This window comes from Salvelinus alpinus, chromosome 37 (genome assembly GCF_045679555.1).
Source record: "Salvelinus alpinus chromosome 37, SLU_Salpinus.1, whole genome shotgun sequence".
Lineage (NCBI taxonomy): Eukaryota > Metazoa > Chordata > Actinopteri > Salmoniformes > Salmonidae > Salvelinus > Salvelinus alpinus.
Genome location: NC_092122.1, coordinates 4,308,295 through 4,334,551, shown reverse-complemented (window position 1 = coordinate 4,334,551; position 26,257 = coordinate 4,308,295). Strand labels below are relative to the sequence as shown.

The 26,257-nt window shown below is 45.7% G+C and overlaps 1 protein-coding gene across 1 annotated transcript in view; it reads left to right on the top strand.

The window, feature by feature from the left end:
* The first annotated feature begins 90 nt into the window (after positions 1-90).
* LOC139566080 (ras association domain-containing protein 1-like) overlaps positions 91-26,257 on the top strand; it is a 63,495-nt gene continuing 37,328 nt past the window's right edge. Inside the window, exons 1-2 of the mRNA XM_071386973.1 lie at positions 91-740; positions 14,365-14,489. Coding sequence (XP_071243074.1) covers positions 242-740; positions 14,365-14,489 — 624 coding nt within the window. The 5' untranslated portion in view covers positions 91-241. The remainder of the gene's footprint in view (positions 741-14,364; positions 14,490-26,257) is intronic.

The following is a 26,257-nucleotide window of genomic DNA, read 5'->3' as shown; positions in this document are numbered from 1 at the left end:
TTTCTTGGGGTCTGTACTGAAATTAAACCAACCCCATGTCCTGCACCTGCTCAACCTGCTTACAAGACAACATGAAGACACACAAACAGGCCAGAGAGAGGACGCCGTGTCATCTATTCACATAACGTGGATTTCAACATGCAGGTAAACACCTTGTTCTGTATCTCACCTGTGAAACGCCCAAGACTCACCATTGCTGTCGCTTGTGTGCTCGAGAGAGAGTGCGTGGTAATGTAACACGATGCACCAAAGTAGGAAGTACTCGCCGATAGCTCTGGATTTCGTTAATAAATCAGCACTGGCACAGAGGACGAAGACGGTGGACTATGGTCGAGGGGAATTGTTCAACCCGCCCAGGATGCACCATTCGAAAGTCAATGGAGTCAGAGCTGTCCGGAGGCATATCTCTCCTCCAAGCCGCAGTCTGGAGAGCATCGAGGCAGTCTGGAGCGAGAGAAGAGCAGACTCGTTACCAAACCTCGTAGAGAGAAGACCGGAGCCGGTGAGCAGACCGGGCCCCGTGAAGGTGATGAACCCCGCTGAGAACGGCTGCCCTGGCCGCGGAAGTAGGAAAAGGGGGTTCAAGCCCCCGGATGTGAGGACCATATTCTCCCCCGGTGAGAGAAACTCCCGGGCGAGGGAGGAGAGCGGGGAGGGACACACCTTCTACCTAGGTCTTTCGGGCGCATGGTGCGATGTGTGCTGCGAGTACATCCTCAGCTTCTCCCTGATGTGTTCAGGTGAGTTCTACTACTGTGTGATGTTTCAGGTGAGATAGTTTGACTGTCTTAACTCCAAATATCATCTACTACAGCAGACAACATATTGGTTAACAGATAGCCTCAAGGTATACAGCTTATCAATATAATGACTTAACTGGATAAATTGCCTTATAAATCTAGACTTTCTTTCAGGCTCTATACAATCGGTATATAAACACATACAGTGCGTTCAGAAAGCATTCTTACCTCTTGGCTTATTCCACATTTTGTTGTGTTAAGCCAGAATTCTAAATGCATTTTTTAAAATCACCCATCTACACACAATACCCCATAATGACAAAGTAGAAACTTGTTTAGACATTTTTGCAAATGTATTCGAAATGAAATACAGAAATATCTGAAATACATAAGTATTCACACCCCTGAGTCAATACTTTGTAAAAGCGCCTTTGGCAGTGATTAAAGCTGTGAGTGTTTTCTGGTTTAAGTCTAAGAGCTTTCCACACATAAATTGTGTGACATTTGCCCATTATTCTTTAAAAAAATATTCAAGCTTTGTCAAATTGATTGATGATCATTGCTAGACAACCACGGGAAAAGTCAAAGGGTGGGAATACTTTCTGTAGGCTGTACACGTTCAGAAAGGCATGGCTACATACAGACTACTCCTACACAGGGCCAGGCTCCACTCACTCTCACACTCACACACACACACACCATGCTGATAAACTGGTTTGAAGGGAAAACGCAACCATTCCTGTACGTTCATCCACATGCTTTCCTCTCGGCTCAGCTCTCTCTGCATTCTTCCACAGATAGTCACTCACTCACTCCCTCAAGCTAATGTCATAGGAACCTGTTTACTGTTGATTGATACAATATATTCTTGTTGTTACTCCTATCATTGCTGCATTACTCCCCACTGGGAAAAACAGGTTGAATCAACGTTGCTTCCACGTCATTTCAACCACTAAAATCTATGCGATGACGTTGAATCAATGTGGAAAACAAATTGGATTTGCAAAAAGTCATCAACTTAAGGGCATTTCTTTGAACCTAAATCCAATGGCATGGTGACATTTGTTGTTGATTGCGCGCTGAATTCACATTAGTTGACAACTCAACCAAATGTACATCAGAACTAGACCTTGAACTGACGTCTGTGCTCAGTGCACCATCAGTCATCACACGTGTAAAAGCATTGCTTGTACGTTGATGGTTTTAAAGCACCTCTCCACATTGTCTTGTCATTCTGCCGTGGTCTGATACAGTTGCTTACAGGCCTCTGCTGTTGGCCTGTGTTACATGAAGTTGTGGACTTACGCAATATGATGGTCAAATGTCCAGTTCGTGTCTTAACTAGACAGAGAGGGGCTAAATGCATATGCTGTAAAATATTTCCGCCTCCACACACCTGACATAGAATGGGTAATAACCCAATCATGATTAGAACCATACCTTGGCCATTAGAACCCTAACCTGGCCAATAGAACCCTAACCTGGCCAATAGAACCTAACCTGGCCATTAGAACCCTAACCTGGTCAATACAACCATTTTCAAGTTTTAATGTCACATGCACAAGTACAGTGAAATGCCTTTCTTGCAAGCTCTAATCAATAACACTGTAATACAAAAAAATAACAAGGTTGAACAAAACACACAATGTATAGAAATAAGAACAAGTAAGCATACAGGGTCAGTTCCAGTACCATATTTACAATGTGCAGGGATACTGGATCGCTAGAGGTAGATATGTATGGGGGTAAGGGGATTAGGCATCAGAATATATGATGAACAGAGTAGCAGCAATGTATATGATGATTGTATCTGAGTGAGTGTGTGTAGAGTCAGTATAAATGTATGTGCTTATTATGTGTGTGTGTGTGAGCAAATGATGGAGTGAGTGTTTGTGTGTGTGTGTTGGAGTATCAGTGTGCGTAGTGTGTAGAGCTTGTGAGTAACCATTCTGTTAGTTATTCAATAGTATAGAGATCCTATTAAATTACTATTAATATTCCTAATTCTATAGGCAATAGAACCCTAACCTGGTTTTTAGAACCCTTACTTGGCCATTAGAACTCTAACCCTCACAGGTTCTGCGTTGCTGTCCCCTGTCCTATGTAGCAGCCCTCGCAGTATTTTATCCTAGGCTAACTAGCTGAATTCCTTCTGTTAACCCAAATGTGACATCGGGCTGTAAGGACAAAGGTGACTTTCACAGCTGTCTACTGTGTCCACCTCAGCCCCACAGTGAGACTGGACTCAGGTTGCAGCAGGTGACCCGGTGTGGGAGGGAAAAATAACCAGCAGTATGTTCTGACCACTTAGTGAATGTTTAATGGTGTTGTGAAGTTTTCTGCTCTCGCACTTAGTTGACTCCCTCCCTGTGGGGTTCTGTGTCGGGGGGGAGGAGCTATTCAATTATCACACAAGATCAAATGCAATTTTATTGGTCACGTTACACATATTTAGCAGATGTTATTGCGGGTGTAGCGAAATGCTTGAGTTCCTAGCTCCAACAGTGCAGTAATATCTAACAATACACACAATGTGTGTGTGTGTGTGTGTGTGTGTGTGTGTGTGTGTGTGTGTGTGTGTGTGTGTGTGTGTGTGTGTGTGTGTGTGTGTGTGTGTGTGTGTGTGTGTGTGTGTGTGTGTGTGTGTGTGTGTGTGTGTGTGTGTGTGTGTGTGTGTGTGTGTGTGTGTGTACAGTACCAGTTTGGACACACCTACTCATTCAAGGGTTTTTATTATGTTCTACATTTTAGAATAATAGTGAAGACATAAAGACTATGAAATAACACATATGGAGTCATGTAGTAACCCACAAAGGTTTTAAACAAATCTAAATATATTTGAGATTCTTCAAAGTAGCCACGCTTTGCGTTGATGACAGCTTTGCATACTTTTGGCATTCTCTCAACCAGCTTCGTTAGGTAGTCACATGGAATGCATTTCAATTAACAGGTGTGCCTTGTTAAAAGTTACTTTGTGGAATTTCTTTCCTTCTTAATCCGTTTGAGCCAATCAGTTGTGTTGTGACAAGGTAGAGGTGGTATACAGAAGATAGCCCTATTTGGTAAAAAGAACAAGTCCATATTATGGCAAGAACATCTCAAATAAGCAAAGAGAAACGACAGTCCATCTTTACTTTAAGACATGAAGGTCGGTCAATGCGAAAATCTTAAGAACTTGGAAAGTTTCTTCAAGTGCAGTCGCATGTTGATGGTTTCATCAAGCACAATGATGAAACTGGCTTTCATGAGGACTGCCACAGGAAAGGAAGACTCAGCGTTACATCTGCTACAGAGGATAAGTTCATTAGAATTACCAGCCTCAGATATTGCAGGCCAAATAAATGCTTCACAGAGTTCAAGTAACAGACACATCTCAACATCAATTGTTCAGAGGAGACTGCATGAATCGGGCCTTCATGGTTGAATTACTGCAAAGAAACCACTACTAAAGGACACCAATAAGAAGAGACTTGCTTGGGCCAGAAATACGAGCAATGGACTTTAAATTGGTGGAAATCTGTCCTTTGGTCTGATGAGTCCAAATTTGAGATTTTTGGTTCCAACCGCTGTGTCTTTGTGAGACGGTGAACGGATGTTCTCCACTTGTGTGGTTCCCACGTGAAGCATGGAGGTGTGATGGTTTGGGGGTGCTTTGCTGGCGACACTGTCTGTGATTTATTTAGAATTCAAGGCACACATAACCAGCATGGCTACAACATCATTCTGCAGCAATACACCATCCCATCTGGGTTGCGCTTAGTGGGACTATCATTTGTTTTTCTACAGGACAATGACCCAACACACCACCAGGCTGTGGGACAATGGGAGAAACTCCCCAAGAAGACTTGATGCTGTAATAGCTGCCAAAAGTGCTTCAACAAAGTACTGAGTAAAGGGTCTGAATACTTATGTAAATGTGATATTTCCATTTTTTTCATTTTTGATAAATTATCAAACATTTCTAAAAACATGTGTTTGCTTTGTCATTATGGGGTATTGTGTGTAGATTGATGAAGGAAACAAACTATTTAATAGATCTTAGAATAAGGCTGTAATGTGACAAAATGTGGGAAAAGTCAAGGGGTCTGAATACTTTCCGAAGGCACTGTATGTATGTGATGGGATGTATAGACATTATGGACAGAACGCGGATAAAATATGTACTCTATCTGAAGAATACGTAGGATACAATAGTATATGTTCAGCAATAGTTGAGTAGGCTGGACCGGACGAGAATACAGTATATACATATGAAATGGGTAAAACAGTATGTAAACATGATTAAAGTGACCAGGGTTCCATGTCTATGTACATAGGGCAGCAGCCTATAAGGTGCAGGATTGAGTAACTGGGTGGTAGCCAGCTAGTGACAGTGACTAAGTTCAGGGCAGGGTACTGGTTGGAGGCCGTCTAGTGATGGCTATTTAACGGTCTGATAGCCTTGAGATAGAAGCTGTTTTTCAGTCTCTCGGTCCCAGCTTTGATGCACCTGTACTGACCTCGCCTTCTGGATGATAGTGCGGCTCGGGTGTCCTTGATGATCTTCTTGGCCTTCCTGTGACCCCGGGTGCTGTAGATGTCCTGGAGAGCAGGCATTGTGCCCCTGCTGATGCGTTGAGCAGACCGCACCACCCTCTGGAGAGCCCTGCGGTTGCGGACGGTGCAGTTGATACAGACGTTGATACAGACTGACAGTGTGCTCTCAATGGTCCACCTGTAAATGTCTGTGAGGGTCTTAGGAGCCAAGCCGAAATTCTTCAGCCTCCTGAGGTTGAAGAAGCGCTATTGCGCCTTCTTCACCAAACTGTCTGTGTGGTTGGACCATTTCAGGTTGTCAGTGATGTGTACGCCGAGGAACTTGAAGCTTTCCAACTTCTCCACTGTGGCTCCATAGATGTGGATGGGAGCGTGCTCCCTCTGCTGTTTCCTGAAGTCCACGATCAGCTCCTTAATTTTGTTGACGTTGAGGGAGAGTTTATTTTCCTGGCGCCACTCCGCCAGGGCCCTCACCTCCTCCCTGTAGGCTGTCGCGTCATTGTTGGTAATCAGGCCTACCACTTTTGTGTCGTCTGCAAACTTGATGATTGAGTAGGAGGCGTGCATGGCCACGCAGTCATGGGTGAACAGGGAGTAAAGGAGGGGGCTGAGGATCAGCAAAGTGGAGGTGTTGTTTCCTACGTTCACCACCTGGAGGGGCGGCCCGTCAGGAAGTCCAGGACCCAGTTGCACAGGGCGGGGTTCAGACTCAGGGCCCCGGGCTTGGAGGGTACTATGGTGTTGAAGGCTGAGCTGTAGTCAATGAACAGCATGGTTCTATTGGGGCGGTGTTTATCCCTGTCATTCACACTTAGCTGGCCAGAACCGTTAGGCCCAAATGGTCAGCTCGGCCTGTGGGCCTGGGCCAAATTCATTTACACGGAGAGGTGAGAAGTTGGTGGAATCAGATTAGACACGGAGGAGATGGTGGATTAACATGACCATTCATTCACCACAGGGAAATGTTCGAGACCTGTTGTGCTCCTGGATGAAGAAATAACTTGTTGTAATTCCCCATGAAAAGATCAGCTTTCATTCTCCACCGTTGGCTGTGTGTGTGTACTTGCGCATGCCTGCCTGCCTGCCTGCCTGTATATTTGCTCTAGCGCCCAGCTGCTGTTTGTGCAGGCGCAGTGACAGTGTGGCTCCAGAAGACACTACCCTCTGTGACAGGTTAATGACCCATCACAATGACCACACACACTTTATGTTTTACTGTCCTTGTGGGGATTTCAGGTACCCACGAGGATAGTAATACACACGCACACTCACGTGGGGGGTGAATGGGGGGCTACAGTAAGGGGAGAGACTAGCCCAGGCCAGACATGACACAGAAAAGCCAGACGGGGCAGGATAGAGAGAGAGGGGTAGAGAGGGGCCAGAGTGAAAGACAGTCCAGAGCTGGGATTTGCAGGACTGGGGCGACCTTATGTTGGATATGCGCAGCGCTCTCTGCAAAATGGAGCTCAGTGTGTATGAGTTGGAACCTGGGTGTGTGAGTGAATGAGCAATGGGGCTGGCTAAAGGATTTGGGAGGACTCTGAGGAGGTTATCTGGTTTCTTCTTCCGTGTTCCCAAACTGATCCGCCGCTCTGGACGCCTGGAACTAAGCCTGCTTTGGAGGAACTCTGGTGAGTGTGTGTGTGTGTACATTTGTATATGTGAGTGTGTGTATGTGGGCCTGTGTTTAGCCAACCCCAGAGCATGGTGGTAAGGCAGACAGAGGGTTTGGTGTCACTAAGAGGCCATGACCTGAGAGATAATACAAGTGTATCCACTGTACATACTGTTCCTGCACTGTACATACTGTTCCTGCACTGTACATACTGTTCCTTATAAGCACATACTGTTTAGGGACCTACAGTTCAGGTCCTTCAGTGTTCATGTTCTGTAGAGACCAGCCACAGATGCAGTGTTGTGTCCACAGACAGATCACTCAATGTCATCCCTGACCTGCCATGAAACATGCGAGACTCAGCACAAACACTTGGTGTGGAAGGCAGGCAAACAGACAGACAGACAGACAGACTCTGCAGAGAGACGGAAAGAGAGGGAGAGTGGAAGAGGGATGGAAAGATATGCGCGTTCCGTAATTAAGTGTGTGCGCATTTCAGTTATGTGTTTAGCAGCCATGTGTGAAAAGGCTCATAAGTGCTGAGTGAATGGGTTTAGTCCTGTAGCTGGTTCTATGGGAAACTGATTACTGTTTACTGAGGAAAACAACACTACCACAGTGGAATGACAACCCTTCCGTCTCTTCCACTGACAGTCAGCGCGGTCTGAGACCACCTGCTGTCCCGGCAGTGTGTTTTAGGGCAGTGTGTTGTTAGTGGGGGCCTGAGTGGAGCCGCTTAGGAATGAGAGACATAGATTTTAGAATTGAAGTCTCCGAATGTAGAATGTGGAAGGAAGTTAAGAAGACACAATGCTGTTTCAAAAAGGAGATATATTTTCTATTGTCTAAAGACAGCGCAGGAAGAAATACAACACACCACCTGTCTGGACTAGCCACACAAATACACAGCTCTCCAGCCCCAGACTATTCTACTCCTATTACAGTCCAATACTAAACAGTGTAGTTCTATGACAGGTATTGTGTTGCTGCATCCAGAGCCTTGGTGTCATACCAACTGCTTTAGTAAATTGATCACGTCGGCCCATAGCCCAGATAAAGCTATTGTACCTACTGAAACATAAGGCTTCACTCAGCTTTGATTACAGGATTAGAAAACTATCTCTCTCTCTCTCTCTCTCTCTCTCTCTCTCTCTCTCTCTCTCTCTCTCTCTCTCTCTCTCTCTCTCTCTCAATTCAAGGGGCTTTATTGGCATGGGAAACATATGTTTACATGGCCAAAGCAAGTGAAATGGATAAACAAAAGTGAAATAAAAAGTGAACAGTAAATATTACACTCGCACAAGTTCCGAAATAATAGAGACATTTTAAATGTCATATTATGTCTATGTACAGTGTTGTAACGATGTGCAAATAATTAAAGTACAAAATGGAAAATAAATAAACATAAATATGGGTTGTATTTACAATGGTGTTTGTTCTTCACTGGTTGCCTTTTCTTGTGGCAACAGGTCACAAATCTTGGTGCTAGTGGCCGGGGACTTTAATGCAGGGAAACTTAAATCTGTTTTACCAAATTTCTATCATCATGTTAAATGTGTAACCAGAGGGAAAAAACTCTGGACCACCTTTACTCCACACACAGAGACCCATACAAAGCTCTCCCTCGCCCTCCATTTGGCAAATCTGACCATAATTCTATCCTCCTGATTCCTGCTTACAAGCAAAAATTAAAGCAGGAAGTACTAGTGACTAGATCAATAAAAAAGTGGTCAGATGAAGCAGATGCTAAACTACAGGACGGTTTTGCTAGCACAGACTGGAATATGTTCCGGGATTCCGCCGATGACATTGACACCACATCAGTCACTGGCTTCATCAATAAGTGCATCGATGATGTCATCCCCACAGTGACCGAATATACATACCCCAACCAGAAGCCATGGATTAGAGGCAACATCTGCACTGAGCTAAAGGCTAGAGCTGCCGCTTTTAAGGAGCGGGACTCTAACCCGAAAGCTTGTAAGAAATACCGCTATGCCCTCCGATGAACCATCAAACAGGCAAAGCATCAATACAGGACTAAGATCGAATCATACTACACCAGCTCTGATGCTCGTCGGATGTGGCAGGGCTAGATGGAACATTCACAAGGCCGCAGGGTTAGATGGATTACCAGGACGTGTACTACGAGCATGCACTGACCAACTGGCAAGTGTCTTCACTGACATTTTCAACCTCTCTCTGTCCGAGTCTGTAATACAAACGTGTTTTAAGCAGACCACCATAGTGCCTGTGCCCAAGAACACTAAGGTAACCTGCCTAAATTACTACCAACCTGTAGCACTCACGTCTGTAGCCATGAAGTGCTTTGAAAGGCTGGTCATGGCTCACATCAACACCATTATCCCAGAAACCCTAGACCCACTCCAATTTGCATACCGCCCCAATAGATCCACAGATGATGCCATCTCTATTGCACTCCACACTGCCCTTTCACACCTGGACAAAAGGAACACCTATGTGAGAATGCTATTCATTGACTACAGCTCAGCGTTCAACACCATAGTGCACTCAAAGCTCATCCCTAAGCTAAGGACCCTGGGACTAAACACCTCCCTCTGCTGGATCCTGGACTTCCTGATGGGCCGCCCCCAGGTTGTAAGGGTAGGTAACAGCACATTCGCCACACTGATCCTCAACACGGGGGCCCCTCAGGGGTGCGTGCTCTGTCCTCTCCTGTACTCCCTGTTCACTCATGACTGCACGGCCAAGCATGACTCCAACACCCTCATTAAGTTTGCGATGACACAACAGTGGTAGGTCTGATCACTGACAACGACGAGACAGCCTATAGGGAGGAAGTCGGAGACCTGGCCAAGTGGTGCCAGAATAACAACCTCTCCCTCAACGTGATCAAGACAAAGGAGATGATTGTGGACTACAGGAAAAGGAGGACCGTGCACGCCCCCATTCTCATCGACGGGCTGTAGTGGAGCAGGTTAAGAGCTTCAAGTTCCTTGGTGTCCACCTCACCAACACACTAACATGGTCCAAGCACACCAAGACAGTCGTGAAGAAGGCACGACAAAACCTATTCCACCTCAGGAGACTGAAAAGATTTGGCATAGGTTCTCAGATCCTTTAAAGGTTCAACAGCTGCACCATCGAGAGCATCCTGACATCCTGGTTGCATCACTGCCTGGTATGGCAACTGCTCGGCCTCCGACCGCAAGACACTACAGAGGGTAGTGCGAACGGCCCAGTACATCACTGGGGTCAAGCTTCCTGCCATCCAGGACCTCTATACCAGGCAGTGTCAGAGGAAGCCCCTAAAAATTGTCAAAAACTCCAGCCACCCTAGTCATAGACTGTTCTCTCTGCTACCGCACGGCAAGAGGTACTGGAGCGCCAAGCCTAGGTCCAAGAGGCTTCTAAACAGCTTCTATCCCCAAGCCATAAGACTCCTGAACGTCTAATCAAATGGCTACCCAGACTATTTGCATTGCTCCCCCCCTCCTCTTTTACACCGCTGCTACTCTCTGTTGTTATCATCTATACATAGTCACTTTAATAACTCTACCTACATGTACATATTACCTCAACTAACCGGTGCCCCCTCACATTGACTCTGTACCGGTACCCCCCTGTATATAGTCTCGCTATTGTTATTTTACTGCTGCTCTTTAATTACTTGTTACTTTTATTTCTTATTCTTATCCATATTTTTTTAAACTGCATTGTTGGTTAGGGGCTCGTTTCATTGCACACTGTGGTATTTCACCCTATAGATATGGGAGTTTATCAAAATATGACTTATTTTCTAATTCTTTGTGGGTCTTTGTAATCTGAGGTAAATATGGGTCTCTAATATGGTCATACATTTGGAAGGAGGTTAGGAAGTGCAGCTCAGTTTCCATCTCATTTTATGGGCAGTGTCCACATAGCCTGTCTTCTCTTGAGAGCCATTTCTGCCTACGATGACCTTTCTCAAAAGCAAGGCTATGCTCACTGAGTCTGTACATAGTCAAAGCTTTCCTTTATTTGTGGTCACAGTGGTCAGGCATTCTGCCACTTTGTACTTTCTGTTTAGGGCCAAATAGCATTCTAGTTTGCTCTGTTTTTTTGTTAATTCTTTCCAATGTGTCAAGTAATTATCTTTTTGTTTTCTCATGATTTGGTTGTGTCTAATTGTATTGCTGTCCTGGGGTTCTGTGGGGGTCTTTATTGGCATGGGAAACATGTGTTTACATTGCCAAAGCAAGTGAAATAGATAATAAGCAAACAGTAAACATTACACAATCTCTCTCGCTCTTTTTCTCTCTCTCTATCTCTCTTCTCTCTCGCTCTCTTTTTTCTTTCTGTCTTTCTTTCTTTCTTTCTTTCTCACTCACACAAACACACACACACACACACACACACACACACACACACACACAAACACTCCATTCCCGAAAACACGCACCTGGTCACAGCGGGACTCCAAGAAGTGTAGTCTTGAGTACTGTTATGTCTCCTGCAACCACACAGTGTCCTCTGGGTGAAGGTCTGTCTCTGCCCTGTTTATACACACTCTGCAAACCCTTTGTTAAGGCTATGGTCTGAACATGTTGGGAGTGGTACTGCAAGATCCAAGTATTTTACTCCGATAAACAGCCTTTGCATCAGGGGCTGGGTCAGCTGCTGTCATCCCTGACTGAGGACAAATGGTGGTCGGGGGGGGGGGGTAGAGTTTGACTGAATTGGCTCTCAGCACGTCAGTGAGAAGGTCAGCACAGGTTCCTCATCTCTCCTCCCAGCACACAGACACATAGTTAGACAGCCATCTCTAAATACTACACAAAGAGACATGGTTAGACAGCCAGCTCTAAATACTACACACAGAGACATAGTTAGACAGCTATCTCTAAATACTACACACAGAGACAGTTAGACAGCCAGCTCTAAATACTACACACAGAGACATGCTTAGACAGCCAGCTCTAAATACTACACACAGAGACATGGTTAGACAGCCAGCTCTAAATACTACACACAGAGACACGGGTAGACAGCCAGCTCTAAATACTACACACAGAGACATAGTTAGACAGCCATCTCTAAATACTACACACAGACATTGTTAGACAGCCATCTCTAAATACTACACACAGAGACACGGGTAGACAGCCATCTCTAAATACTACACACAGAGACACGGTTAGACAGCCATCTCTAAATACTACACACAGAGACACGGGTAGACAGCCATCTCTAAATACTACACACAGAGACATAGTTAGACAGCCATCTCTAAATACTACACACAGAGACATGGTTAGACAGCCAGCTCTAAATACTACACACAGAGACATGGTTAGACAGCCATCTCTAAATACTACACACAGAGACATGGTTAGACAGCCAGCTCTAAATACTACACACAGAGACACGGTTAGACAGCCAGCTCTATATACTACACACAGCTGACACTGGCTAGGCTCAGGGGCGAGTGGTGTTGGTATGCATCTGTTTGTGGAGTGTGTTGTTGTTCTGTGAGTGAGTGTGGGAAGATGCTGAGTTGCGCTCTGTTCTCCTCTTAGCTCCACTGATTAAGTCTGATCAGTTGGGTTTGTATGGCTGATTACAGCTATTATCAAAGCATCAGCACAGCTATACTCCACACACACACACACACACACACACACATACACACACGCGCGCACAGCACTCCCCACAGGCCCAGGAGACTCCCAGGGGGGGAAAAGTACTTGACTCATCAGACAGACAGTAAAAATAATCATCATCAGATGTCTGTATTTTGCAGTGAGACTAATCTTTGGGGTGAGACAAATCTCCTCTAAGTTACAAAGGGTTAGGCAGCGTTAGGGCAGGAAGCCTAGCAGACGAGACCACCCTCTTTGTGTGCTGGTGAGTGAGCTCACAGAGGGGCATCCGTGGCCCACACACTCTCTCACACGCGCACGCTCAGGCTCACACACTCTCTCCCTCCATCTCTCCCGCTCTCTTCTCTCCAACTGTCTGTGTGTCCATCACTGTGACCCACTGAGCCTCCATGTGACAGGCAAATCACCCACTCAGCACTGCCATACAGAGAGAGTGGGAGACAGAGAATGAGTGAGTGAGTGTGAGAGCGAGAGAGAGAGTGTGGTAGCTGCTAGGCAAATGAGTCTCTGTGTAGGTCTGGGCTGACTGGGATTCCCCTAATCCCAGTCAACCAAGGATATTGTTCCTGATGCTTGTTGTGCCTGTGTGTAAGAGAGTGAGTGCGTCAAATCTGGGCCTGTTGCTACTGGCCAGTGGTGGTAGAGTGTAGGCAGTGGTCAAGGAGTATTGGTTATCAGACAGAGCAGTGAGGGAGAGCTTCAGAGAGAGGAGTGTGCGAGGCAGGAGGGAGATGGTGCGCTGGTCGGGGATGGGAGCAGCCATCTGTAAACTGTCGGTGAAGCTCAGCCAACAGGTGAGGAGGAGGTCCTCAGGTAAGAGAGGTGACACACACACACACACACCACACTGTTCCTGTACACCAGTGCTAACAGTGAGGACTTGCTGGATGTTCTGTACTCTGCAGAGGGACTGTCACAGTGGTGTGTAATGTATTCTGTGTTATTGGCAGTCTCTCCCTGTCTCTCCTCCACAGTGAGTTATTTCTACGTGGGCTGCAGGATGCTGGCCAAGCCAGCGCAGAGAACGAGAGGAGAAAGAGAAAGAAAGAGAGTACATATTAGAGATTCCTTAAACCTTTTTGTTCTGCCGTGGCGGAGTTACAGTATGCACGGGAGGAGGTTTCTGTGTCACTCGACATTTCCCAGCCAGTCAGACAGATCTGACTGGATGGCAGCTGAATAGTTCCTCTTGTTCTTTGTCATTCCAATGTGTTGTACGATGTTTACATTTTGTTGCACTTGGAATAGTTAGAATAGTAACTTTGCTTCACTTGACTGAGCTGAATGTTGAGAGCTCAGATGAAAGATTTTTGAACGGCGACTGTGAATGGGGTCTGTATGAGTCTTTGCATACTGTGGACAACCTCATTTCCTTCCTGTCCTCTCTCCCCAGACACAACACAGCCTCACCTGGTTATTGCTGTTGCTGGAGTCCCAGGGAATATTTGCGTAGCCGTTTGTGGTTGCGTTCTAGACTAAAGATGTTAGCGGCTGGGTTATACGTTGGTTATTTGGTGGTGGATGAGACTTGTTAAGGGGGTCGGCTGCGTATTTAACATAGTACTTGTGACCTGGGTGAATCCACAGGTCTCTGTTAATGATCACGCCGCTATTGAGTCAACACAGATAAAAGACTTTAAATCCTCCTGGCAAGGAAGTGGCAAGAGTCTTCGAGAGGTGTAAGAATAACTAGGAGTATGAAATGAGGGTATTTGGTGCAGGGTTAAACACTGTCGGCAGCAGCGCCTGACCACTCTGTTGACCCACGTCGAGAGAGAATACAGGCTCTGTGAGTCTGCAAGGTCAGGTCTTCGCAATTGTTTAACAAGCTCCTCTCTTCCTACTCCAGGGTGTAAGTATACTTGTCACCCAGAGTGTCGAGAACGAGTGTCGTTGGACTGTCACCCCGGCGGTCCTGGTACCGTTGACACCCCCCTCAGCCAGGACCACCTCAACGACAAGACACAGCCCATTGTGAGTACCCGCCTTCTCTCTCTCTCTCACTCCGTGTGTGTGTGTGTGTGTGTGTGTGTGTGTGTGTGTGTGTGTGTGTGTGTGTGTGTGTGTGTGTGTGTGTGTGTGTGTGTGTGTGTGTGTGTGTGTGTGTGTGTGTGTGTGTGTGTGTGTGTGTGTGTGTGTGTGTGTGTGTGTGTGTGTGTGTGGTCTAATTAAAGGGTCAACACTTTGTTCCTTGAGATGTGCTGATATTATATTCTGTGATGGTCACATTAGCACTGTATTTAGTGTATTTCACCACAAGGGGGCGTTGGAGTGCATAGAATGAGTATTCACCCTGCCCGTGATTTGTGGGGAACTGAGACATAGTTCACTAATGTACCACCAGATGGCGCTCTCTCTGTCTCTATACTGCATCTCTTGTCATAGATCTCTTGGCGGGAGTGAGTGAGTGTTTGGGGGATGTGTTGCTTTTAGGGTCTTTTTGGGGGGGGGGATAAATGGCTTGGCTCTGAATACTCTGATGGTATCACACAGAAGGGCGTGTGTTTGGGATTAACTAGGTGGTGCCAATGCTTTGAAACCAGCAGTCCATGCCATTCTCCATATAATAGCCCTGGAGTCATTGTTTGTGTGTGTGCATTCAAAAGGACCTGGCCCTGTAGCCCGCCCAACAGCAACAGGAGCCGGCTGCCACATATAGCGGGGGGTCGTGTTGGGTGGCCTCACACACATTTCTGTCCTCTGTGGTCCCAGGGGAATCGAAAGGTGTGTGTGTGTGTGTGGAGGCCCTGTCCCTATGTCTCTGAGTCTTGGTCAACTTGTGATGGATGGAAGGATGGAATGAGTGAGGACATTACACACCTCTGTGGATCGTATTTAGCATGTAAAATAAAATAAAAATAATAAAATTGTCAGGGATCTTCAACTCTGTCAAAACAGTCCGACTTCAATACTGCAGCGAAACAGTTTAGTGTTGAGATGTTAGCTCAGCAGAAACCTGAGACCAGGGCTAAATAGTGCTGAACAGTGCTGCTGAGACATGCTGATATCTGTCATGTTGTTGTTTCACAGTGTCGTGTTTCTGTGTTAATCTGTGGCTGGGTGTGTCTCTGTGTGTGTGTGTGTGTCTCTGTGCGTGTGTGTGTGTGTGTGTGTGTGTGTCTCTGTGCGTGTGTCTCTGTGTGTGTGTGTGTGTGTGTGTCTCTGTGCGTGTGTCTCTGTGTGTGTGTGCGGACAGGTCAGACCGCGGGAGATATTGTTGGGTTTTGACCAAACTCTCCCATGTGACTGCCCAGAACCAGAACCAGACTCATATGTTCAGATGGTCCTTTACTATCCTTATTTAAAGTACTCTGAACCTCCCAGTAGACTGTAGCTCTGTCTCTGTCCAACTCTCTGTTTCTGCTCTGTGGTCTGTGGTTGAAACTCTCCTGAAATGGACTCTGGCAGATAATGATATGAAGCCAGGAGACAGTTTATTTACTGTCTGTCTCAGTGAAGGAAATGGAATCAGAGAGACGCTAGATGGATAGATGGATCTTCTCAGCCTCTGTTATACCCAGAGGACACAGACACAGGAAGACAATGAGCTCCTTATCCCAGTTTAGAAGAGTCTGCAATAAACTAGGGATAGAGAGGGCCTCTACAATATTTCTGTCTGTCTGTCTGTCTGTCTGTCTGTCTGTCTGTCTGTCTGTCTGTCTGTCTGTCTGTCTGTCTGTCTGTCTGTCTGTCTGTCTGTCTGTCTGTCTGTCTGTCTGTCTGTCTGTCTGTCTGTCTGTCTGTCTGTCTGTCTGTCTGTCTGTCTGTCTGTCTGTCTGTCTGTCTGTCTGTCCGTCCGTCCGTCCGTCCGTCCGTCCGTGCAGATGAATCACAGACAGCTGGTTAGCTGATGAAGTTCACAGGAGTGAAGGAATGACACTGACTCAATATGGCTGCCAGCCAACACATGTTGACACTTATAACTAGGAGTCAATTCAACGTGGTGGAATCCTACACACTCTGTAATGCACCCTCTGAGTGAGACAAGATCTCGGGCAGCGCTCAGTCATGACGTGCAGGAGCGCAAAGTGATTTAGCTGATTGAAAAGATCAGACCGGTTGTTCCGGTCTGGAGTTTGTCACTGAGTTGACTATAACAGAGTAATACAGAGATTGACATCAGTCTGAGCCAGAGCTCTTGCCCTGTCATGGGCTAACTCTGTTACTGGGCCTGAAACACAGTTCTTGGAAATGACAGTGTCACTGTACATTTTTCACCATGGAGACATGATTCACATGCAATCTACATCTCTGTCAGAGCTAACTGAAGTTCGATACACAGCAAGATCTCACTAACTCAAAAATGATCTCGCAAAAAATGATGCACGGAGACAGCTGGGTACATAATTTGTACTGAGTTAGTTCATGGGTAACTAGTTAATGTGTGATGTAGTTAGTTCACGTATAGTAAGTCGAGCTGTAGAGAAAGTTGTTCTGACTGAGGGGATGTGTTTTCTGAGGGAGTGACCACGCACAGTGCTGAGAGTGACCTCTGAACTCTATATGCCCATGTCCCCTCCTGCACTCTTATAGGTTGAGCCATGCCCTCTGATAGGCTATCTAGCCAGACAGGCAGTAAATAATAGGGCCACTTCCTGTTCTTGAACGATGGGAAAGTCAAACACAGGGACCTGGGGGAAAACAGTCGTTAGGAGGAGAAGAATGTTGATGTATTCCCTCTGGGTTTCATTGCTGCTCGTTAACCCCAAATGTTAGGTTAGGAACACCTGCGTAAGTTATTGATCTTTAACGTTTGACCTTTGTGATGTCACCTCTGTTAATATGTGCATTCTTCACAAACCTTCACAGACCTCTTTATCTGTGGGGGAATGATCAGGGACTCTACACCTCTCTGAGATCTCAGACTGAAGGGAGTCTCCCTCATTCCCTTCCCTCTTCTCATCGTGCGTGGGGTAATTTATTATGTCTTATAGGGTTGCTTGTGTCATGCCATAGGTGTGCTGCCTTACCTGCTTTTGTCAGTTGTTCTTCCTTTTCTTAGCAGGGTTACCTTCTCTTATCACTCCTCTTAAAAACATCAACTCTGATCTGAAGACCGACTGATTATTAAGCTATGGGCCAAAGTGAAAGGATACTGTAAGTATATACAAGAGGTCAGGAAAAGCTCTACATAGATCGAACAAAGCTTTAGACCTCATGCTGAATGAAGATTCCTCAACAGCACACTGTGCAGTCAACAGAAATTGCCAACCGTTTCCTTAGTGACCCCAAAAGTTATATAATATTATGTTGAGTGGAAATACCCCTGAATTCTGTTACGACTCTGTTTTTCACTTTCGCTATGTTAATCAGTAACAGGCTGCTCTGCCACACTCACACGGCTCTAGTTCTAAGATAGAACGGCCCACACTCCTCTGGCAACAGAACCCAACCTCTCAGCAGAGTGCCTGATAGAGTGCCTGGTTCTCCACAACCGTTCTCCAACCCAGAACACGGAACAAAATCGACAAAATCGTATTTTGCGTAACAGCTCTGTTCTATATCCTTTGTAACTTAACCTCAACTGCAGGGATGTTGTGAAACACAGTGAACCAGTTGGTTATCCAGGTCACACCCGGTCTTGATTTACTCTAGATGTTGATGTCGGAAAGTCAATTTTTTTTTATTGTTACATGGTTGTTGTGAGAGAGCGGGGTCAGAGTTCAGCCCGGATTGGTTCAGCGTGTTACTGTTTTACAGACAACGTGTTCCGGCTGTCTTAATGTTCCCTCTCTGTGTCAAACTGGGCAGATAAAGATGTACGATAACAACTTAAAACCACTAGAAATCCCCAGGCTTTCCCCATACCCCAGCTACCTCTGACAGACAGCGTTTCCTATCAGCAGACATAGAGGACACGACTGTCTGGATGGAGGGAATCTTCTGGGACTCGACAGTGAACTCTACTGAGTTAGAATGGCTATCACCACTAGTCAATATCCAGTGGTCTTCCCAGTCCCTTACGGTTCCAGCGTAGTTCCCCTATCATTCACAGCCCTGGGAATCATGTCAATAAAATAAAACTTTATGTCGAACCACAAGACAGAGTGGCCTCTGTGCCACAATCACAGTCCCATCAAAATCCCATCAACATCACAGCCCGATGATTTCCAGGTCAGCCTGTAAATACACAATGTATTATCGTTTCTTATCTGCACCTCCTTTCCCCCGTTTCCCATCGTCTCCTCTCTTTCCTGCCGGTCTGTAGTGAAATCAGTGAGTCATTGTGTTGTTACCTGAGGAGGCGAGACGGCCATGTTGTTGACAGAGCCAACATCTAATCAGAGCCTGCGTCTAATCCAAGTGAGATGAGGGATAATCTAACCAGATGTTTACGTTGCCTGTAGTGACTGTGTGTTTTAACTGTAGCATCTCTGCGCTTTCCCCCTCATTGTCTGTAGGTAGTGTGTGCGCTTCCCACTTAATGTACGGACAGAGTGGGGCCCTGATGATTCCAAGCCCTGTGTCCGTCTAAGGGCCAGACAAAGGAGCCACAGTTAGTTACTGTATATGGGACACAAGGTGGGGAGAGAGCAGGTCTATTGTGACTCTTTAAGCGAGTCCTGACCTGCCTATACTATTATACCTGTGAGCAGCAGCTGTTCCTGTGTTGTCTGCAGTTATGAGTAGGATAAAGTTGCCCCTATACATTTATCCAGGCTAAGTTTTGTGTTTCCTCATTTAGGGTGAGGGAGCTGAACTTAGATCTGTGCCTATGGGCTGATCGTATGGTAGCCTATGGTGTGGTATGAATTGGGTGTGTGTGTGTGTTTACGTTCACGATGCTGTCTTGAACTCTGCCCACTGTATCTACCCATATCATCTCGGCCTCCGCCTCTGCTCCACTCCGATAAGCTTCCACTGTAAATGGCACACATTCATCACTGATAAAGGTTCAGGAGAAAATGGTATAAAAACATGTTCAAAATAAATGTTGAAAGACTTGATTTGAGAAAACCAGCGCGTGTGTGAAGTGAATAGTGTTGATCTGGCTCTGGTTTGGCAACAAAGGGTGCAGAATTATGGGCGGCAGCTCAACTCCCCAAAGAGTAAATGTGTTACCCAGTAGAATAGTCCCTTTGATCTCTCCAGGGTCAATGCTGCGTGCCAGGCTCTTTACCGTTTGAAATGGAGGGTGGTTTGTATAGCTCCGAAACCAGTTAAATGAGATACAGTAGCCTGCACATAACTCAGAACTTTTTTGTTGATGTTGTTAATAAAGTTGGAAAGTTGTGAAAATTAGGTAACTACCGTAGCAAAGGTGGAGTATATTACAGAAGCATAGTATCCGTATCCAAGCATTCCTATGGTGTTTGCTCATGAGTGAGTGGAGCGTCTTGGCTGTCAGAGTTTTGTGACTTACTGTGCCTCAGAGGAAGAGAGGCAGCCGATATATTACAACATGCATACTCACACACACTCACTCCAGTACACTCAGTGCCTCAGGAGAAACACAGGAGAAGTCAAAGCTGAGTCACTCAGGCTTTACTTGGCTCAGTCAAGTGGGTAGGGACAGGTATCCACTACTATTGTGGTGTAATCTAACCTCATATATGGTCACAGGGGTTTAAAGTTGATCCACAGAGAAGGGGCCAGGGTGTAATCCATATACAGTGCATTCAGAAAGAATTCAGACCCCTTGACTTTCTCCACATTTTGTTACATTACAGCCTTATTCTAAAATAGATTCAATTGTTTTTTTCCCTCAACAATCTACACACAATACCCCACAATGACAGAGCAAAAACAGGCTTTTAGAAATGTTTGCACATTTATTAAAAATAAACAACTGAAATATCACATTTACATTAGTGTTCAGACCCTTTACTCAGTAATTTGTTGAAGCACCTTTGGCAGCGATTACATTCTCGAGTCTTCTTGGGTATGACGCTACAAGCTTGGCACACCTGTATTTGGGGAGTTTCTCCTGTTCTTCTCTGCATATCCTCTCAAGCTCTGTCAGGTTGGATGGGGAGCATTGCTGCACAGCTATTTTCAGGTCTTTCCAGAGATGTTCGATCGGTTGCAAGTCCGGGCTCTGACTGGGCCACTGAAGGACATTCAGAGACTTGTCCCGAAGCCATTCCTGCGTTGTCTTGGCTGTGTGCTTAGTTTCGTTGTCATGTTGGAATGTGAACCAGGTTTTCATCAATGATCTCTCTGTACTTTGCTCTGTTCATCTTTCCCTCGATCCCGACAGTCTCCCAGCCCCTGCCACTGAAAAACATGCCCAAAGCATGATGCTGCCACCACCATGCTTCACCGTAGGGATGGTGCCAGGTTTCCTCCAGGCGTGATTCTTGGCATTCAGGCCAAAGAGTTCAATCTTGGTTTCATCAGACCAGAGAATCTTGTTTCTCATGGTCTGAGAGGCCTTTAGGTGCCTTTTGGCAAACTCCAAGCAGGCTGTCATGTGTCTTTTACTGAGGAGTGGCTTCCGTCTGGCCACTACCATAAAGCCCTGATTGGTGGTGCTGCAGAGATGGTTTTCCTTCTGGAAAGACTCCCATCTCCACAGAGGAACTCTGGAGCTCTGTCAGAGTGACCATCGGGTTCTTGGTCACCTCCCTGACCAAGGCCCTTCTCCCCCGATTGCTCAGTTTGGCCGGGCGGCCAGCTCTAGGACGAGTCTTGGTGGTTCCATACTTCTTCCATTTAAGAATGATGGAGGCCACTGTGTTCTTGGGGACCTTCAATGCTGCAGAATTGTTTTGCTACCCTTCCCCTTATCTGAGCCTCGACACAATCCTGTCTCGGAGCTCTACAGACAATTCCTTCGACCTCATGGCTTGGTTTTTGCTCTGGAAAAAGAAAAGGAGACCCGGCACACTCTAGGAGCTCCGATGCAATAATTGAATAACCTTATATCCAACGTTTCCACAGACAAGCTGTCTTCGTCAGGGTATAATGACAAACACTGCGAGTCACTAGTTTATATAGTGTCAAAGGACACACACAGGTGTCTGTAATCATGGTCGGGTGTGGCCTGATATCATTGGTTATAAGATGTAAAAATAACATACAAAAAACATGAATGGATAGCATACGATTATAGATACAATTTGGCTACATAGGCCTACAAATATTTACAATGAATAGCAAAATCAAAATAATCACAAGAATTACTTCAGATCAAAGTCTACGTTGAGACCGAAGGGAGCAAGGATCTTTAAATTAATGATCCAGGCAGCCTCTCGTTTTAACAATAAATTGTCGAGGTCACCCCCTCTCCTGTTTTTTGCTCTGACACGCACTGTCAACTGTAGACCTTATATAGACAGGTGTGTGCCTTTCCAAATCATGTCCAATCAATAGAATTTACCACAGGTGGACTCCAATCAAGTTGTAGAAACATCTCAAGGATGATCAGTGGAAACAGGATGCACCTGAGCACAATTTCGGGTCTCATAACAAAGGGTCTGAATATTTATGTAAATAAGATATTTCATTTTATTTTATTTTATACATTTGCAAAAATAAAAAATAAACTATTTTCACTTTGTCATTATGGGGTATTGTTTGTAGATTGATGAGGATTTTTTTTATTTAATCCATTTTAGATTAAGGTTGTAATGTGACAAAATGTGAAAAAGGGAAGGGGTCTGAATGATTTATGAATGCACTGTATACAGTATACTGAAAGTAGCTATCCATCACTCTTATGAGTGAGCATTCCTCATCTGTGTTTTATCTCAAGCACATTTGAAGTCATTATCAGTACTTCCTGATTATAAAATAGGGTGAGTTATTACAACAATGACGTCATTCTAGATGATAAAGGTAGAGGGAACTCAGACTCCCACACTCACTTAAACAACCTCCTTAGACATACACCTTTGTAGAGAGTAGGCCTGTAAACCTGAAGTAGAGAGTGTCTGTTATCTCACAACTCTCTCTCCACAGACCAGACTTTGTGGTGGAATTGTCATTTATGGAGTCATTTATGGGACATTCCTTACGCCTCCCAACCTCACCCATTCACATCATTACGCCCTTACCCCTTTCATCTCACCACCTCACCCCCTCTTCACCCACACCTCTTCTTACCCCTTCACCTATAACTAACTAAACCTGCAGCATGTAAACAAGCAGTGCTGAGAACCTTAAGGCCTTACCTGCAGAGGAATGTGGGTAATGTCTGCCAAGGGCTGTGGCTCTCAGCCAGAGAGACTACAGGCCCTGTGACCGTTCACCTCTCTCTCTAGCCTGGCCTGCATGACCTCTCTCTCTCTCTGTGGAGACCGGGTAGGGGGGTGGGGTTCATGCCGAGTGTCCATTGTTTTACACCAGGGAAGGGAGGGGGAGGGGGTTGGGATTGAGAATGAGTTTCCATGTGTCTGAGACGTTCTCTGTGCTGTTTTCACACACTTCCAGTCGCCTACAGGAGCCGATCTGTTCCTTCCAAAGTCAGTACAGTACTACAGAAATATAGGCCAAGGATGCCGCAACTAGTGCCCATCACTCCACCTGACCAGAAGCTGTTGGTTAGACAGGGTTCTAGTGGACACTATAGTTTCTCCTTAACAGACATGTGGGCAGTTGGCTCTGAGACTGCAAGAGAACTGGACAGTAGAGAAGCCAGCTGTATGAATCTTCTCTGGCCAGGCTGTGGTGTGGTTTGGAGGGTTTGGCTGTTCCTGTGCTCCTAGGTTACTTTAAGGTCGCCTCTGCACTCTGGGTTTTAAATTAGGCCTGTCCCTCCATAAACCGCCAAGTAGCTACAGTATGTGTTGGGTGTGGTCAGGATAAGGGTTGTACGCCTTATTCACTACATGTGTAACATACATTTGACCCAGTAGCTGAAGTTGTAACAGCCTTTCTAGTGACTGGGTGGGCTAGTTAGTTGTATGATATTAGTGTGTAAAAGAACAAGGCACACAGGAGGAGTCATGTTGAAATGTACTAAGAAAAAAGCCTCAGGCAACTAAAATCCTTTTAGAAATGAACTGCATGCACTTTTTATTGTGGTTGTTAAATTAAAGCATTATAGCTCTGCTCTCTGAGAATTGCAGTAATGGGTTCCATTTGTTGGCTGATGCAAGACAACTCTATCAGATGCTAAAAACACCACCACAGAGTAAAAAAATGTATTAAACCATATTACACATTTATAACCAAATAAACCCAGGAGACAGCTAGCCTCCCCACAGTCAAACACCAAATGTGTTTTCAGAATGTTTATTGATACTTATACAACAGATTATCTGACACTGCATGGGTGGCTGTCGTAACAGCAGCATGGGAAGCTGCTGCTGAAATGATTCAATTCCATTCAAATAACTTTATTGACTCGCTGTGATCAGCGCCAGTAGGAGAGAAAGCCAACCCACACCAGTGAATGAGAGTCAGTACCAGAGAGTGATTTATCCCTAGCTAGAACCCAACCCAGCCTCATGGCTAACAGAGGGCCTCCAGATGGAACAAGGCTTTAATTTGTGTGTTTTTGATTCAGCTTTTCCTCGTCCAAGCCAAACGTTTACATAACCCAATCTGTCCTCAGCAGATGGAACAGATATGGACCCCAGGTCACTATAACCAATTGCTTGACCAGTTTGGATTGAAAGGTGGGAATGCAGTTGAACCAGAGTTTTCACGTAGGGTTCTCACATCCCATTTCCTGGTTATTGATGATGTCATGTCACCTCTGGCTACGAGCACCTTGAACTGTGTGAGGGTGGCTCACATAGGCCTATGCAGAGCTTCGAAAGCTTAGAAGTTGCTTGTGACATTCTGATTTTATATATAGGTTATATGTAGTTGTGACAGATAGGCACGTGTTATTTGCATATACACGACACATGCTTAGACACACACACACACACCACCACCATAAAGGGCCACAGGAAATTTTAAAAGGTTGGTCCGAGCGAACGCCTGCTGTTCCAGCCATTCATCTGGGCGTATGTCAATCTAAAGTATTAGATGCCTTTGGTCTGTATTTTTAGATTAGTTGGTCCTGGAGCTCGGGTAAAGCAGCATGTTGCAGCGAAGGAAAATAAGAAAGCTAGCTTCGCTGTGCTGCATGTTCATTGAGGTAAGTGGGAAGCAGATGTTATGTTGTCTGTTTTAGGATGTGTGCTTTTATGGATTCATATGGCTTATTTGATGATGAGTGGAAGTGCTGAGCATGTAGATCTACAGTATGACATTCAGTGCCACACTGACAAAGGAAAGAAAAGTATGAGGAGGCAGGAGGAGAGAAGCAAGCAAGAAAGAAATAAATAACTGTGGCTTTCACTTCATTGGAGTGAATGTAATGGTTTATCTCTACTTATTCTATTGTATTCAACAAATCAAAGGGGGACCACGGAGAAGCCGGTGGAAAGTGTAGGTTGGGAAGAGGCGAAGGAGGTGCGACGACGCGAAAGCGCAAGAGAAAGCGCTGCTAAGATCAGAGGTTTGTCTCCTGTGTATACACCTTCGTTTGAGGAGGACATACTGTACATACTTACGTCTCCTGATTACAAACCCAAGTCATCTTACTTATAGGTCGTCATGCTCTCTTGAGAACCTTGAGGATCTTGAAATGGAGTCAGTCGGCAGTGGCGAGCACTCAGAAGTTGAGCCAGTCCAGGGTGTAGTGGGCCTGCCTGCGGCAGCAGGTGTGGTAGAGTCTTTCAACGTTTGCCCTGAGAATCCTACCAGAGATGATTTTGGACCATTAGGAGTGAGATAATTTAGAAAGCGTTGATTCCTGCTTTTTGGCCGACCCATATGTTGTGTCAAGCTGGGTAAAGGACAAACTGGGAATGGTTACATCTGTGAAGTTTCGAGACGTGGAATTGTTTGGATTTTTTTATGTATCCGCCTCCCAGAGGAAGCGGCGCTTTGAGTCACGCGGCTCTGGGTTAAACCCGTGGTGTGCTTTGCTCTCCGGAGCAGGGCGCCGCTGAAAGGGGTGATCTGTGGGGTAGCGTTGAATGTAGAGGTGGATCAAATGAAGATTCCTAGTGTTTGTGACTCCCGCCATTTGGTGAGACATAGACCCGGTGGCAACGGCAAGACTGAAAATACCCTGTCTGTCTTGTTGAGCTTTGATCCAGAGTTTCTATCTGTTAAGGTTAGGTTATTTTTGCTATTCTGTGAGGGCCTATGTTTAGAACCCGCTGCGGTGCTTTAGGTGCCAAGGATTCGGACATGTTGCAGCAGTGTGTAGAAGGGAGATCCCACAATGTGAGAAATGTGCATGAGGGCATAGTCAGAGGGAGTGTACAGTTGGGATAGAGAAAGCACTGTGTGTCAACTGTGGGGATGCCCATATAGCTGGGGATACGAAGTACCCTGTGAAAGAGAGAGGTTGAGATTGCCAGAGTTCGAGTGGAGCAGAAGGTTGGATTTCTTGCGGTTATAGCCGTGGTGATCAACTGCACTGTACTGATGGAGCAGACACCACCTAATATAGATGTGGTAGTTGCAATATTTGGGTATGAGAGATTTTAGTGCAGAAGATCTACAGGAAGTTTTGAGAGAAGGGGTTCTATCCATCGTGCCAATGGGGTGGTTGGTTTTTGGGGATAGTGTATAGTTGCATGGTTAGATGGTGGTGCAATTGAAGTTTGTTCCATTCCTCCTTTCCATTTTTTGGAGGTGACCAAAATGTGCAATCCGCACTCCGACCTGCGAATGGCAGCACCACAGCGTCTAGTCTGCCGGAAAACCACACGAAACAGAAGAAGAAGAAAAAAGTCGAAGGTGATTGGATAAGGGACTTTCGACGAGATCTAGTAGGCGTGTCTTCAGAG